The sequence below is a fragment of the Cupressus sempervirens genome, chromosome 11, assembly GCF_028749045.1.
Source record: "Cupressus sempervirens isolate cs-2001-9-10 chromosome 11, ASM2874904v1, whole genome shotgun sequence".
Lineage (NCBI taxonomy): Eukaryota > Viridiplantae > Streptophyta > Pinopsida > Cupressales > Cupressaceae > Cupressus > Cupressus sempervirens.
In genome coordinates, this window is record NC_143128.1 from 596383859 (window position 1) to 596401566 (window position 17708).

Genomic DNA, 17708 nt, shown 5'->3' on the forward strand with positions numbered 1-17708 from the left:
CTAGCACCCATAATCCAAAAGAATGCATGCAGAATAAACAGTGTAACCCGGGTGCGGCACCCAGATCAAAACCCCGACGCACCCGAGTACCCCTACCAGGAGAATTTTCGCCGCCGCACCCCCGCCACACTAGTCGAGCACCCAGGTGGGACGCGGTGCTTCGGTGCGTGGCAGGTGCTTGGGTGCGGGGGTGCTTCCTGGGTGCTCAAGGGGTGCTTCAAGATAGATGACCGAAAAAGTCAAATAAGAAGTTTTTTTGCATTTTTTTTTTTTTTTTAAGCATGCTAACCCTAATTGGGTGTGGGTCCCATGTGGTCTATTTGAAGGTTTAATAAGACTAATAGACCTCATTTTTATTTCACCATTTCATTTCATTGTTTTGGAGCAGCAAGGAGCTAAGTGAGCAAAGAGTTTTTAAGAGTTTGTGAGAGCTTAGTTGGTGATTTTGCAAGAGATTGCAAGATCTAGAGGAGCAAGAGGAGCAAGAAGATTTGATTTAGCAAGTGTCTCCTCAAGTTCAAAGTAGGTTTTTTTTATTAGAACTTTTTTTGGTTTTAGAAATCAATTTATAATTTTTAAATTTAGCATTTAGTTTTACTTTCAAATTGCAACTTAAATTTTTGAATGTTTCATTCTTGAATCTTGTTGATAGTTGATAGTTCTATGATTTTTATTATCTAAATTAATTTTTTCATTGTTCTTAAATAAAAATATGGCAATATGGCATATGCTGAAACGTATTTAGTAATTAATATTTAGCTTCCTTTTTTAATATTTTTAAATAGTAAATGCTAAAATTAAATAGTAAAGTTTTAAGTTTTAAGTAGGCTGAAACTAATTTGTATAACTTATTTTTACTTAGGCTGAAATGTACCATAATCATTTTTATAATTTTATTTTCATTTTGTGAAATGCAGTTTTATAAATGGCATCTAGATCCGGCCAAAGTGCAGAAGACGTAGAAATTAATGAGGCAAGTGCATCTGACTATGAGCCTGAGCCCAAAGGAAGTGATCATGGGGCTGATGTAGATGGTCAATTTGAGGAAGAGCCTCCTTATGTTGCACCAGGGGTGCCTTCTATTGATTGCCCTTCAGAGATTTTGACGAAGTATGCTAGGGGTCCTTATGATCCAAAGTCCCCTCTAAATCAGTTTGCTACGAAAATTACATGCCCTACACCTTCAGGTGGTGGCAGACGTAAATGGAAGTGTAATATATGTGGCACAAAATGGTTTGGCAGCATTACAAGAGTTAATTCACACCTTTTCTAGAGTGGCTATGGTGTGAACCCATGCATATTCTTGTCAAATCCTGAGAATGTGAAATACAAAATTGAAATAAACAAACTATGGGGCATTCTTGATGATAGTGATATTTCAGTGCCTAGATCTTTGTCTGCTAGGCAACATGTACAGAATATACAACAGTTACAGGGGCAGCGAGATACATCTACTCGCATCTTGCATCAAAGAGCAAAGACTATGTCACCTACACCATCATTTTCTTCACCTACACACAGTGCAACAAAGAATAGCGGTAGGGGGGAAACGGAAAGCAACTACAAGTCGTAGTGGTAGTAACCCCATTGCTCATTTATTTAACATGCACACAAGGGACCAGTTCGATGATGTTGTTGGTGATTTCTTCTTTGCCAATGGCATCTCTACACATGTGACTCGATCTCCCTATTTTGTGAGGATGAAGTCCATGGCAGTGAACAAGGGAGAGCCATCATATGTGCCACCAGGTGGCCATAAGTTGAGGACCACAGTGTTGGATAGAGCCTATGACAAGGTTGGGATCTTGATGGAGCAGATAAAAGCATGTTGGATGGATTCAGGCTGCAGCATTATCATGGATGAGTGGATGGACATTAGTCATCATCCACTCATCAACATTATGGTTACATGAACCGAGGGCCCATACTTTTTGAAGGCAATTGATTGTTCAGGGCATCGTAAAGATGTTGACTTTCAGTTTCATATGCTTAGGTAAGCCATTGGGGAGGTTGGGCCACAAAATGTGGTCCAAGTTGTGACAGATGCAGCACATGTGTGCAAAGCTGCAAGGAGGCTTGTTGAGGCAGCCTATAAGCATATTTGGTGGACTTCATATTGTGTGCATGCCATGGACAATGCACTCAAAGACATGGGGAAAATAGAGTGGATTAGAAAGGTGGTTAATGATGGGAGAGAGGTGCAAATGTTTATCTGCAATCACCATACATCACATGCACTTTTCAGGAGCTTTGCAAAGAAACAATTCCTAAAACCAGTTGAGACCAAGTACGCATCGTATTATATTCTCTTGAAGAGAATGATTGAGTTGCAAGAGCCATTGCAACTCATGGTTATGACACAAGAATGGAATCGATGGCCTGAGTCCAGAATAGAGCAGGGGAAGAGGGTAAAGGAAACAGTGAAGAGTAATCAGTTTTGGAGTGATGCAAAATACATAGTCTCCATCATTACTCCAGTGTTTCAGGCGATCAGATATGGAGATGCAGATTCACCTAGCCTTGGAGAGGTTTATGAGTTCATTGATTCCATGCTTGGGCAGATGAGGGTTGTTGTGCGTGACAGAGACCCCACTCTAGCATTCTATACAGAGCACATTGAGCCTATCATTCACCGTAGATGGGAGAAGTTGAACACTCCTTTGCACATGGCTACCTATGCATTGAACCCGAAGTGGTACATACCTAGGCCTGGTAGAGTCACACCACTGTGGGATGATAAAGTGAAGAATGAGTTCTTTTGATGCATTGCCAGAATGTATGATATTGAGACTACTCGTGAGATTCGCACCGAGTGGTCAAAAATTTGCTAGTCTTTCAGGTAATCCTTAAATCTTGATTCAGTGCTCTAAACTCTTTATAATTATAAGTTCTTTTAATAATTAATGGTTACTTTACTTAGAAGTTATAACTTTATTTAAGTTATTTTAATATTATGTTGTAAACTTTAAAACTTATAACTTGTAGGATACTCGGATATTGCAAAGGTGGATCTCAAAACAATGGCACAAAAGAATCCCATTTTGTGGTGGAAATGTCATGGGTCACTAAAGTCAAAGATCACCTCACTAGCCATCTGATTGCTTTCTCAAGTTTGTAATACTAATTACTAATTCCAACACTTTATAATCTTAACTTTAAGAGTTTTACTTTACTTATTTTAATTTATGATTCTTTGATTCAATAATCATTGATTTACCATTTATCATTTGTTACAAATTGTATAAACATTTGTTTGTAACTTGTAAGTCATAACTTTCAACTTTGTTACCTCAGGCGTCTAGCTCCTCAGCTGCAGAGAGGAACAAGTCCACCTATAGCTTCATTCACTCTATTAAGAGGAACAAACTTATCTAAGAGAGTGGAGAAGTTGGTAGCTGAACATAGTTACTTGCGGCTCAAAGATCGCAAGACACGCGAGTACAAGGAGAGCCCTACAACACAATGGGATGTGGAGCCAGGGGATCCAGCTCAAATTGATGAGGATGACAATGTAGCAAATGCCAATGTAGGGCTAGTTGGTGTTCCTTTAGAGGATTAGGATCTTACCCACGAGGAGTCTAGTAGTTCCAGTGATGAGGACTTTGGTATAGGGGATGATTAGAGAGCACTTGAGATGATTCCATTCTCATTATTGACATTTTGTCATTTTGTTGATTGTACTCACTTTGATATGGCTATGATACATTATTATTATTTCACTGTTTCATGCTATTTAGCTCATTGTCATCATGAGCATCTTTATGATATATGATATTCATAGAATCGTATTTGAACAATGAATTTTGAATCTTGCATCTTGAACTAAGTTAATTTGTTAAATGGTCATTGGTAATGGTTATGAAGTTTCAAGTTTCAAGTTTGAACTTATGGTTTGTGAATTGCATTTCAATTTTCTCTATTCATTGTATTCAACTATATTTGGTATGTTAATGTTATATAATATATTGAAGTGTCATTTCATAATTAGCATTTTCAGTCATATATATTATATATACACTATGCAACCCCCTTCCCCCCCACCTCCCCCGCCGTCCCCAAATTGAGGCCCTTTTTTTCCCACACCCGAAACTCGTCCTGACGTCCATCCGCACCAGGGTAACACTAAGAATAAATAAGGGTTACCTAAACACAGAAGATGATTAGATTGGGCAGAAGGAAGCTGTCAACTTGGTAGAACAAGTTATCATATTTTCAAAAGAATATAGGAGAGGTCTTATTGAAGAATACAAAAAGCCATGCATGAAGCTGATGAGAGTGAAACTTCTCACTCATGAAAAGATTTAAGCCGTCAGAAAATTTGAAGTTTGGTGAAGCATTATAACTGTTGCTCCATTTTGAATCACTTAATTTCAATGTCATTAAAATATTATGCCAAAAATATTGCCTGCCATTGACTGTTCTGCTTAGTACTTGTGAAGGGTCAAACAAAAGAATTTTGAGCATAAACCAAGTAGCAAGGTGTCTTAGATTATTAATAAGACTCCCCTGAAAGTTTTGCACAATCTCAATGTTTTATAGTGATATTATAATTGCTGCACCCTGCCCTCTATTTTGCCAAGATAGACCCACAGTCTAGTATTTCTCCGGCTTTAACCTTATTTAGTATGATCTCAGAATTTGATAACAATTCAATTCCCCACATCACACCTCCCTAATGGAGAGGCTCTTTGTCCCCATCAGCTTACCTATAAATATCAATTTTCCTTCCTTTGTCTGCAAGGAAGCTTTTCTTGTACTAGAGAACTAGGTGCCTGATGTATCAATTGACCATGTCATCATTACATCAGAAGAGAAAGGAAGGGACAATAATGAGCACAGCTATTATGAAACTTAGTTGGAAGCAATCCAAAAGATGATAATGAGCACAGCTACTGTAAGACTCAGTTAGCATGACTGGAAAAAGGTGGAAGAGGTCATATAACAGTAGGAATAAGCGGCATGATTACAAGAAGAGCTGCATGTACAAGACAATTGTGTATCTAGCACCCATGATCCAGAAGAATGCATGCAGAATAAATAAGGGTTACCTGAATACAGAAGATGATTAGATTGGGCAGAAGGAAGCTGTCAACTTGGTAGAACAAGTTATCGTATTTTCAAAAGAATATAGGAGAGGTCTTATTGAAGAATACAAAAAACCATGCATGAAGCTGATGAGAGTGAAACTTCTCACTCATGAAAAGATTTAAGCCGTCAGAAAATTTAAAGTTTGGTGAAGTTTTATAACTGTTGCTCCATTTTGAATCACTTCATTTCAATATGTCATTAAAATATTATGCCAAAAATACTGCCTGTCATTGACTGTTCTGCTTAGTACTTTAAGGGTCAAACAAAAGAATTTGGAGCATAAACCAAGTAGCAAGGTGTCTTAGATTATTAAAAAGACTCCCCTGAAAGTTTCGCACAATCTCAATGTTTTATGGTGATATTACAATTGCTGCACCCTGCCCTCTATTTTGCCAAGATTGTCAGTACACATTTCCCACAGTCTAGTATTGCTCTGTCCTCAACCTTATTTAGGATGATCTCAGAATTTAATAACAATTCAATTCCCCACATCACACCTCCCTAATGGAGAGGCTCTTTATCCCTATCAGCTTACCTGTAAATATTAATTTTCCTTCCTTCCCTTGTTTTGGGCTAAATCTGTCTTTGAGGGGCACAATGTTTGTTTCCTTCCTTGTAATCTTTTAGTCATAACATGTACTTGAGGGGGTCTTCCTCAGTTGCTAATGTACTTAACACCCTCTGATGGAAGGTGTAGCTCCCCGCCATTATTGGTTTTACCTGATTCTTGGCTTGGAGTTGTACTCAAAACCAGAGTTCAAAATATTTTAATTAGAAATGAAATTTTGTTGCAAAATTGAATGAGATGAATCTAAGAGTGAAGAAATGAGTAGACAAAACCAAGCTGTGTATAGATATATTTAAATGCAAAGAGGGTATAAATGACATCCTCGTGTGGAATGCTGATGCCTGGTAGTCATAGCCTGACAATCTAAACTTTGAAGTAAACTAAAAATAGCAATTTGATCATAATGGATTCAACCACCCCAGCTAAAAAACAAGCCCCACTTTGTTTTGTTGACACACCTTACAATCTCTAGCATGTTGCATTACATTCTTTTTTAACCATTTCCAAGAAAAATGTTTTTCAATTGTTTGCATGTTTTGTATTAGCCTTGACGGTTGACAAAGGTGGTATCCTGACGAGCCTTGATATTTTTTCCTTCATCTTGGACTCGGGTGTGATGTACACACATCCCTTACAGAAGATCAAATCATTTGCTACTCTAAACCTGTCATCTGGCACTTTCACTTCCAAAATATCATCAGCAAATGCATTCTTCACGTAGCTGAAATCAATGACCTCCAGTCTCTGACAATCTAAACTTTGAAGCAAACTAAAAATAGCAATTTGATCATAATGGATTCAACCACCCCAGCTAAAAAACAAGCCCCACTTTGTTTTGTTGACACTCCTTACAATCTCTAGCATGTTGCATCACAATCTTTTTTAACCATTTCCACGAAAAATGTTTCTTCAATTGTTTGTATGTTTTGTATTAGCCTGTGTTTTGTATTAGCCTTGACGGTTGACAAAGGTGGTATCCTGACAAGCCTTTAATATTTTTTCCTTCATCTTGGACTCGGGTGTGGTGTACACACATCCCTTACAGAAGATCAAATCATTTGCTACTCTAAACCTGTCATATGGCACTTTCACTTCCAAAATATCATCAGCAAATGCATTGTTCACGTAGCTGAAATCAATGACCTCCAGTCTGCAGATTAGTAATAGAATTCAGATGTAGTTACCTAGAGAGTGCATCAGACACTAAATTATTATTTGCCTTTATATAATCAATACCAAAGTCATAAGCTGAACTTTGCTTACCCATTTTTTGATGCCTATCATTCAAATCTCCTTGGTTTAAAAAGTATTTCAAGGTGTTAAGATAATTTTTTACCCAAAAACATACCACAAACCAAGTACCGCCTAAATTTGGTTAAAGCATGCATAATGGCCAGCATTTCTTAATCACAAATAGAGAACTCACACTCAGCCTCCTTGAAATTTCTAATCTCACATGTTATAGGGTGTTTATATTGCATCAAAACAACCCCTGTTCCTTCACCTGAAGAATCAAAGTCCAAAAAAGGAAGTGTAAAATCTGAAATTGTCAAAACTAGGCATGAACTCATTACCTCTTTGAGTTTGTCAAACGTTGATGTTGGGTTTTCGAAGTTCTTTGTGAGATTCGTCAAGGGGGGAGCACATTGTGAAAATCCCCTCATGAACCTTCTATAATAGCTGCACAATGTTAATGATTGTAGCTGCAGGAGATATTTTCTGTACTGAGATTGTTTCTAGCCAGTATATCATGTGGCAGTTTTGTTATTGATGCTTTGAAGATGGTTGGAAGTCTTTCGGATCTCTATGATAACCATCACCATCAACATTCATTGCTGGCATAATCATCACCTATTAAGCTGTATAGAATTAACTACGCTTGTTGGGAATGATTGAAATGTGAGCGTCTTCCTTTATTGTCAATATTTTATTGTTCCATGCTGGATTGTTATAGTAAAGAACAGTGTACGCGTAACTGTTGAGAAGTAACAGCTTCTTGTAACTGTCGTCTACTGTTTAATATGCCACAAGCAGTGACTCTTGGATTCCCAGCATTACTAATCCTTCTGTGCAGTATCAAGTTTGTGTAGAGCTATCACAGAAACAGATATATAATATATATGTATATATGTATTTGTATATGTATGTATATACATTAATATATGTATGTATATGTATATATGTATATACATATATATGCATATAGATACATATACATATATATGTGTATATGTATATTTATGTATATGTATGTGTATGTATATGTATATACATATATATATATATATATATATATATATATATATGTGTATGTATATGTATATACGTTAATATATGTATGTATATGTCTATATGTATATACATATATATGCATATAGATACATATACATATACATATGTATATTTATGTATATGTATGTATATGTATGTATATGTATATATACATATATATATGTATATATATATGTGTGTATGTGTGTGTGTGTGTGTATGTATATACATATGTATATATGTAATACATATGTATATATGTATATACATATACATGTATATATGTACATGTATGTATATATGTATATATGTATACATGTATATATGTACATGTATGTATATATGTATATATGTATGTATGTATGTATGTGTATATATGTGTATGTGTATATATGTATATGTATATATATATATACATATATACATACACATATATATACATACATATATATGTATACACATATATATGTATATGTATATGTATGTGTATGCATATACATGCATATGTGCATTTACACGTATATATATGTACATGTATATGTATATGCATATACATGTACATATATATATACATGTAGATGCACATATACATGTATATGTGCATCTACATGTATATATATGTCCATGTATATGCATGTATATGTACATGTATATACATATACATGTATATGCACATGTATATATGCATATACATAATATGTATATGTATGTATATGTATATATATGCATATACGTATATGTACATATATGCATATACATATGTATGTATATACATATACATATATATGTATATGCATAGATGCATATACATATACATGTATATGTATATATACATACATATACATATGTATGTATATATACATATACATGTATATGTATATGCATCTATGCATATACATATACATGTATATGTATATATATAACCTATAAATCATAAATTCGCGATTAAAATCATATAATAGTTGAAAAATTATGGAAAAAATTTATGACTAAAAATTGTGGACAAATTTTATGACTAAAAATTGAATATAAAAAATATAATAAATTATTAATATGATCAAAGTATATGTTACCTGCATATCAAATGCAAACCATTTAATCCTCCAAAACTGAAACTGCACATGCCCCTCATAACAAAACATTCCATCATTTACAACAGTTAGTAAACAAGATATTCCATCATTAATAACAGTTACTAAACTCCGTACAAAAATATACCAAACAGTTAATTCTGCAGAATCTAGTGTGGACTGAAGTGAATACAAATGTGAAAATTGATACTCCTCTTAAATTTCAAGCCCACAAAAAAATTCCCTCCACCTCAAAACTTTGTTTCATCCTCAAAATGGGTGTTTCTTGCATTGAAACGCATTGCCTTCATTTAAACGCAAAACAGCAAAGAGCCATCGCATTTTGGGCAACTTAAATTGTTTTTATGATTATTAAAGGTGAGGTTTATTATTATCATGACATTATTGGATCTGCTCCTTGTATTCACATCTATGACTATCACATCCAAAAGTTACATAGCATTTGCACAGATATTATGTCCAAATATATACTATGTTCCCCGGGGACGCGTACCCGGCGTTTCGGGAACGGGGGGACGGGTATGGGACGTCCCCTAACCGTCCCCAAAAAGTGAAAAAATGCAAGGGACATCTCGGAAACTTGGGGACGCCTAAGAGGAAAAAGGGGGACGGCCAGCCGAACTAGGTACTTCTAGCCGTCCCCCTTTTTTGTTTGCATAAAATTAAAAAAGTTTTAACATAAATTTTTTTTTTAAAGCCTCCAACTTGGTCGGCCAAGTTGTCCCCACCCCTCCAAATGCCCTAAAAGGCAGTAGAGGCAGAATAGGAGCAGCAAGCTGCTTCATTTTTCTATGTTTCTTTTTTATGTTGAACATGAACATGATTATGATACATTGATACTTATGACTTTATGGCAGCCCTCTATCCTTTGGGCCTATAGCTTCGGGCATATTTTGATTTTGATTTTCAGATGTATCATGTTTATCATTATGACATTATGATATTGACAATTGTTAATGTTCATTGTTCAGTGTTCACTGATATTGATATGCATTTTGACAATTGGGTACTAAAATCGGATATTATTTCCTAGATGGCATTCAAATGTTGTATTTTATGGTTCTATAATGTTTTAATGACATGCTCATATGAATGACATGTATATTTGCAAATTTCAATATATATTTTAAAATTTCCCTATATATATATAGCCGTCCCCGTTTGCCGTCCCCCCCCCCCCCCCCCCCGTCCCCAAAATCACCAAAAAAAATTGCCGTCCTGGAAACCCGTCCCGCCGTCCCCATACCGGAAACTTGGGGGAACATAGGATATATATGAAGCAAAAAGTATGTTGTGGGGGACCCTTGGTGGAGCGTTGGGTTCTGTTTTGCAAATACTATGATCATGTTTGAATGATCAGAAAGATGATCATCTGTTGCTACACGGTCAAGGAGGTGAAGAATCTGTTCATACATTCTAAGAGAAGTCAAGTGTATGATGATCATGTGCCTAGAGCACAGTGAAAGTTTTGGCTATTTGTTTTCAGTGATTCAATATCTCTCTCTGAGTAATCATCGAGTGGCTATTTGTGCATTTCATGTAAAAGCAGTTCATATTCTGCAGAGCCATCTTTATTCTGTAGCTGCATGTTCGGTGATAACAGACCTTAGGAAAAATCATTCATCTGATTTATCTTGTGAAGCCTTGTATTGGATGTTTTGAGTGCTCAATAAAGAATCAACTGTTTGGATGTGGCTGGGTTTTTTCTCTCAGACTGGAGGGTTGTCCCAGTATAAAAATTCTTGTGTCTTCTGTTCTTGTGTTTTGAAGTTTCTGGATTTTTCTTCTATGTTATTCTGGTTCAAAACATTAACATGGTATCAGAGCAGGTCTAGAAAAGATCCAGAATCAGAACCTATATTTCTATTATAGGCTGGCTTAATTACCAATATAGTTGGTTCTCTATTTAAAGAGACTTGGCCAAAGGTATTGAGCATGTTGTTTGATTGGATATCCCCTCTGAGTGCGCAGATTGCTGGGACACAAACCCCATGGTCACCAGTAGGTAGGACAACCACCCTATGCCAGCCTTTCATTCTGATTAAGTGTCACAAGTGAGGAAGGATATTGTTCATTCTCTGATTGCAGAATACATACAGGAAGTTTAAGATCATAGGAGGCCATTGCATCACTGCATCACCTAATCAGCCCACCTAGGAGTCAGAATCGCAAGATTTGGGAAGCGTGATCATCTATCTTTGCCTTTGTCTCTAAGAGAGCAAAGCCATGGTACTGGTCGCAATTGACACAGGGACATCATCTGCAAAGAACGTCTACAAAATAGCTTGGAGTCAATCACACTCAATCCAGAACTACTGTAGCTTGTGCCTGGGAATGCAAGACTAGTATTGTAATCTTCTTAAGCCTTCCTAGGAGTATTCACACTCAGATTCTCAGTATGACATTTTCACTAGAAGTCCAGGCCTGCCTTACATTGTCAAGGACTGAGGATCTCTGCAAAGTCTTATATAAACATCATTTGTGTGGAGGATGCAAATTACTGACAGAATCCTAGCTATCAGATTCCCGTTCAAAATACTCTTGTAAATTTATCTCTGGTATTGAATAGAACACAGACTTTTTGGTGTTTAAAATTTTATTTATCATCTTTCAGAGGTATCAGAGTCTTAGGCCTGCCAGCCTGAGGGCTTATTGATGAATGAAAGGTAACAAAAGTACCAACAAAGAGAGAAGAAGGGTACCAGTATGTGAGAGAAAGACGATAGCACAACTAAAGCCATCTTTAAGAAACCGGAGGAGCTCCATATTGACATGACTGAGACAATGAGGCAAATGGTCCAATTGCCAAGAGTTTCCAATCAGTATCAGAATTTTGATTTTGATAAGTCAGCAAATGATAAGGGTGAAGATAGCAATTTTAATTGGGAGAAATCTACTGCAGACACTGAATAATCATTAATTAATACCGTGTCATTCAGAGCCAAGTTTCTGTCAAGAAAAGATATGAGCGAAACTGAACCTGATCAAACTAATGAAATGGACCACCTTCATGTTGAATACAGTGCATTGAGTGAAGCAGTAAAAAATGACACAACCTTCACTAAACATTGTGGACTAAAAATGAAAGAAGGGTATAAGAGCAAGGGGTATGAAAAAAGAAAGGATATCCAAAATAGTTTAGGGAAGACCACAATCCCCAATTTTGATGGGCCAAGCAATACATCAGCAAGACCATGCTTGCAAAAACTTATACCTATTTCTCCTTGAAACAAATGCTCGAACAAGATGCTATTAAAATTGTCAATTTGCATTTGGAGGGACTCAGTAGTTATCACAGTATGGCAACCAAGGGCATGGCTATATTACTACTACAGGGCTATATTACTACTACAAAAGATCTCAGTCAAAGGTCGATTGAAATATTTGATAAGACAGACCCAAAAATCCATTTCAAAGATCTGGCAAAACTGAAACAAGAGGGTAAGGTGGTGGATTATGTAGAAAAGTTTCAAAAAATCTATGTAATGGTGTCAATGTGACAAAAAAGAGACTTGTGGTGGTCTTTGTTGAGGGATTACTTGAAACTCTTAACGGTTTACTGTTTTCGATCTGATAAAACTAATGGAAGCCATCACACGAGCTCTCAATTTAGAAGACTCGATAGTTAGGAACAGCTTTCTTAGCAAGAGGACAACAACTTCAATGCTGCCTAAAAGGCCCTTCCAGAAAAATTCAAAGTTCTTTAAGAGTCAAGTCACCACCAGCCAAGCCCAAGCAAGCTAATAGATGTATCTAAAAATGAATTGCAAAGAAGTAAGTTATGCTTCTCATGCCAAGAATCTCGGCAGAAAAGGCATAGATGTTTGGATAAAGGTCAATACATAACATTGAGGTGGATTTTAAAAGGTAATACAGAAGGCAATGAATCTGAACCTGAAAATGAAGCAAAAAGTGAGGAGCTAACACGCCAAGGACTTTTAGGAGGCGCTCTTGTAGCACTGAGGAGAATATCAATCTTGGGTACTAAAGAGGATGCTGAAAAATGAATTCATCACAAACATAATACTACCACCTGGAAGTGAAACTAGAAATAAAAAAGCACAATCCTCATCCAATTTGAGTTGCCCTAAGGATACTATTATTTTGATGGGTAGCAATATTCTGAGGGATCAGAATGTCACATCCTCAATATTTTTGCACAACCTTAACGAAGCCTAAGTTTATGTATTGTTCATGGCTGAGTAGACATGGGTAAAGCTTTAAATTTTCAAAAAATACAAGGGAACATCACTTTTGAGATAAGTCACAAGGTTCAGGTTTGAGTTCGAGTTTGACAACTATGACGATTGGATAACGGTGGACAAGGTAAAAAAATTACTAAAAAATCAAGAATAAATTTGCCTTATATAATTTTCAAAAAAATAAAAAAATATAATGCTGATTCCCAACTCTAGAGGGTTTGTAACTTTGTGGAAACAATTATAGATTATGATATTTATTTTACTTTTCTTCGCTAATAAAGTGAATTAAAATAAAAGAATGATATTTTTTTATCTTATCTTTACTAATAAAATAAAGCTGTGAATACTACAGAATTAAAAATAATAATAAAATAGTATAATAATATATAAATTAATAATCATAAATAAACATATAAAATATCAATATTTTACCGATAATAAATATATACATAAATATACATAAAATATACACAGAATATAAATATTTTTCTATGATAAATACATACAGATACAAGTATTTTACAGTTAATAAAAAATTAATAAATATAACATTTATTATTATAATCTTATTAAGCTTTTAAACCTCAACAAATAAATAAAAATGTTACTCTAACGGAGACCATAGGCTACAAATGGCCGTCGCAGATGAAGTGTTTTGGCAAAGTTTGCAAGCACAGGTCTGTAAAAACAGAGCAAAGCAGATGCAGACAAATGCATAGTAAAGCAGATGCACATTGCATAGTAAAGCATATGCAAACAAAAATGGAGAAGACGAACGGCAGGAGGCTGGAGCACACAAATTTGATCTGACATGAGCTTCAGACGCAACCCTCCAACGGCACCAGACAAAATCTTTTTGTCAATGGTTTTTTTTTGCTCTAACCATGCTTCAGATACACAAACAAAGGACATTGTTTTAGAAGAAGTTTTTGGGCAGAAATCCAAAAACCACTTCATGCGAATATTATAACGAATTTAGACGAATTTTTTCCATTGTTTATGGGTTCACCAAATTTCAAACCTCAAGCCGAAAATTCAGCAAACCCTGAGACTGCTTTTGAGAAATACAAAGGACCATGGAACTATTGAACCCAGACTTCCAACAGTAAGAAAATTATATAATGACGCAGGATCATCTAGGGGTGTAAAAATCAATCTTACATTACCCAAGAACATTTTCTTTCACATCTGTTTTGTTTTGCAGATACCTACTAGTCTCATGGCCAACACGTTCTTATCAAAGAGTTTAATTCATTGAGCAAAGGATCACTCCTGCCAGAGTCATCATTTCAGCACACAAAACATGAAACAGTATTTTTAGTATGCAATAACACATTTGATAACAGGGAAGTCAAACTGATATCAGACATTCATCAAGACATATTATATCAAACCACATCATCCATTAGTGTTCTCCTATCACTTAATGCAATATCACTTCTCAAATTCCCCAGAAGGGGGAAATAATTCCACTGTGTCCCACACATTTCAATCTCATGCCAATTCATACCATCATGCATGAGATTACATTCCAGCACAGGTAATGATCAGGGCCTCGGGCAGTGCAGCAAAATTCTGGTCAACAACAAGGCTTCTCTCTTTGTTATTCAATAAGTTTTAATGCAGTCAAAGATAGCTTTTCTATTCACCCCTTATAAGAAGCTAGGATTTTTTTCTTCATAATCATATCGGTGACATTATACCTGTTGACTGAGAGGTTGAAGTTGAGATGGAGTCTGCGATCTTGACAGCCCTTGAACAGGCCTTTGCTGACCGTGACTAAAACCACTAATTGGTCTCATCTGAGAACCTACTGTACTCATTGATGGAACTGGTAGCGTCTGACCTGAAGACGTGGGATGTTGGTATGGAGGAACCTGAACAGATCCTGGCTTCTGTCTACCCTGTTAAAGCCAGAAGCCTTAAAACTGTCAATGCTTATTAAAACAATACATAGCTCCATAAAATATATCATTTAAACAGACGAAACAGCTAAAACTTGATTAAATTAGTGGTCAAAGCAGGAAATTGGATACAAAACTAGCTGAATACAGAAACTTCAGCATCTATTATTGTAAAGTTTCAACAGGACAATCATGAACATTTCAATAATGTAAAAAAATGATGTGCCACATGAAAGGACGAAGCAGATATGAAGGTCAAAGGTAAAGCAGATTTAGCATAGAATAAAGCTAGCAGATAAAGAAATGGTAAGCTCTTTAGTATCTAGAAAACATCTTGTTTCTTGCTCATCAACAAAATGCAAATTCTCAAACACAGGGCTTGTCCACCACTAGGTAAATGTGCAAGTTTAGTCCTCCTCGTCAATGTAACATATGCAACAAGACAAGACAAAAAACGTTCAAACAAATATTACTATCCTCAGCTAAAAGTATGAATTTCAAAGCATTCGCAAATGAATTAGACAATGTAATTTTAGAATTAAACAGACGTAATCTTTATCCTTGTGCTCAGTTCCACTTTGCTAGTGACATTGGCCATTGGTGGAAACAGAAATGATAAAGACAATACAGAACACTGTGACAATAGGAGTAAGTGCAAACAGATCGGCAAATACCGTACAAAAAATTACCTGTTGACCTGCATACGGTGCCTGCATATTGGAAGCTTGGTCCGTCTGTCCAGCAGGTATCATTGAAGAAGTAGCTTGTGTTTGTCCCACCATGGTTCCCCTCGGCATACCGTAACCATATGAGGGTGTTCCCAAAGTCTGAGGCCTATGCGGACTTCCCATCCCTTGCATTTGAACACCCCCTCTTGGCTGGTGCATTGCAGTTGAATGTGACACGTGTGTGTAAGTTGTTGGGTGCTGTCTGCTTCTGTTTACAGCCACACCAGGCCTTGATTGCCCTGGATGGAAACTGGATGATGTGGACACAAAATGTTGATGTGTTTGTTGCCCTGAGGATACAGTAGGTGATGGTTGTTGTTGATGTTGCCCCCCAACAATCCCTGTCCCTCCCAGTTGCACCGAATTTTGCTGCGGGTTTTGAAGAGTAGAAGCCACAGTGGGTGATGGGACCCCAATTGTCGATGACACCCCTACTGTGGTCGGGGTCGGGGTCGGGGTTGTTGAGGCGGCCAAAGAAGCCGTCGAAGGAATATTTGTTGCCCCTTGCTGTGAAGACGAACCAGATTCCCCTTCCATTTTACTACCCAGTAGAAATGTAATCAATATTCCAATTTTCAACACCTAGAAAGACAACCGATCATATGAATTAGAAACCCAGCTTCACAATTAAAAACCTCTAAAAACAATATTTCATCAGAACGCCTTCTAATTTTACAAAATCCAAATCCAGAAACCCGATAAAAACATGTACAGAAACCCCAAACCTAACCATTGAAAAAGAAAATTAACTTAGTCGCATCTTCAAAAACCTAGCCATTGAAAAAGATAATAACTTCGTCGCATCTCACAAACCTAACCATTGAAAAAATAAGTCACCTAATCGTATTTTCAAAATTAGGAACACGGAAAAGAAAACCAAGAAAGCGAAAAGCATACCTGGTTGCTCTTAACAGCCTTACTTCTTATCAAACTGATTTTAAGACCACTTCGCTCATCCAGATATAATTATTCAACACGGAGAGTACTTGAGCGATGGAGGAAACTTAAAAGAAATCGAGTATAACTTAAGCGCCCTGTAGTATTTAACTGTAATGAGTAAGGAATAACTTCCATCCAACAGAAATTGTTCAACACGGAGAGTACTTGAGAGATGGAGGAAACTTAAAAGAAATCGAGTATAACTTAAGCGCCCTGTAGTATTTAACTATAATGAGTAAGGAATAACTTCCATCCAACAGAAATTGTAATGGCTAACTCCTCTACATTTCACACTCCACTTCCTCTCTGCCCATAAATTCTAGAGTAATAGCAGTCGCAGTAGTTTCCGGGTCTCCCTGAACCTCGTGCAACTTTCTTGTATACCCTACATTGTTTCCGGCCTTTTTTGTTATTGTTTTTGTAATTGTCATGGGCCAATTTTCTAAAAGGAACGTTGTCTCCTTAAATTTAACGGATTTCTAAGAATGGTTCATAAGGCACAACACTTCCAAGGTTTTGCAAATAAGGTTGCAAGCTTTGGGCTTAACCATGGAGGAAATTTCGTAGTTGGAGTACAACTAGGATGGGTGACCTCTCAGGAAGTCTCTGTGCTTCACCCCTGTGAGCATCACCTAGATCCAAAGAGTGTTAAGTGTAATATCACAATTAAATTTCTTAATATGCCGTCAAAATCTCTTATAAGAATAATATAATAAAATACTTTACTTAATAATATAGAGTATATGCAATATATGTATGATAAAATATAACATATTTTAATGTATATATTTCTATTTCATTAATATTAATATAGGTGTGTGCTTGTTAATGAGCTTGGTAGGGCTAATCATAATGGTTAAAGGTATGTTGGATACCAGCAGTGGAAGGATGGGTTAAAATAATCTTTGACGGGGCTA

At 36.2% G+C, this 17708-nt stretch overlaps 1 protein-coding gene across 12 annotated transcripts in view; it reads right to left on the reverse strand.

Moving 5' to 3' along the window:
- Window positions 1-17255, reverse strand: part of TAF12 (TBP-associated factor 12) — a 29802-nt gene extending 12547 nt beyond the window's left edge. For 8 of the 12 annotated variants that reach the window (XR_016359199.1, XR_016359200.1, XR_016359198.1 and 5 more), the window contains exons 1-3: window positions 16750-17255; window positions 15814-16434; window positions 14924-15124 (exon numbers count right to left, since the gene is read on the reverse strand). Coding sequence is in view for 6 of the 12 variants with exons in the window: in XM_089811717.1 (XP_089667843.1) it covers window positions 14924-15124; window positions 15814-16389 (777 nt within the window). In the remaining 6 variants the exon portion in view is untranslated. The remainder of the gene's footprint in view (window positions 1-14923; window positions 15125-15813; window positions 16435-16749) is intronic. The other 4 variants (XR_016359201.1, XM_089811721.1, XM_089811719.1 and 1 more) reach the window with 1 other exon arrangement.
- Between the last annotated feature and the right edge of the window lie 453 nt (window positions 17256-17708).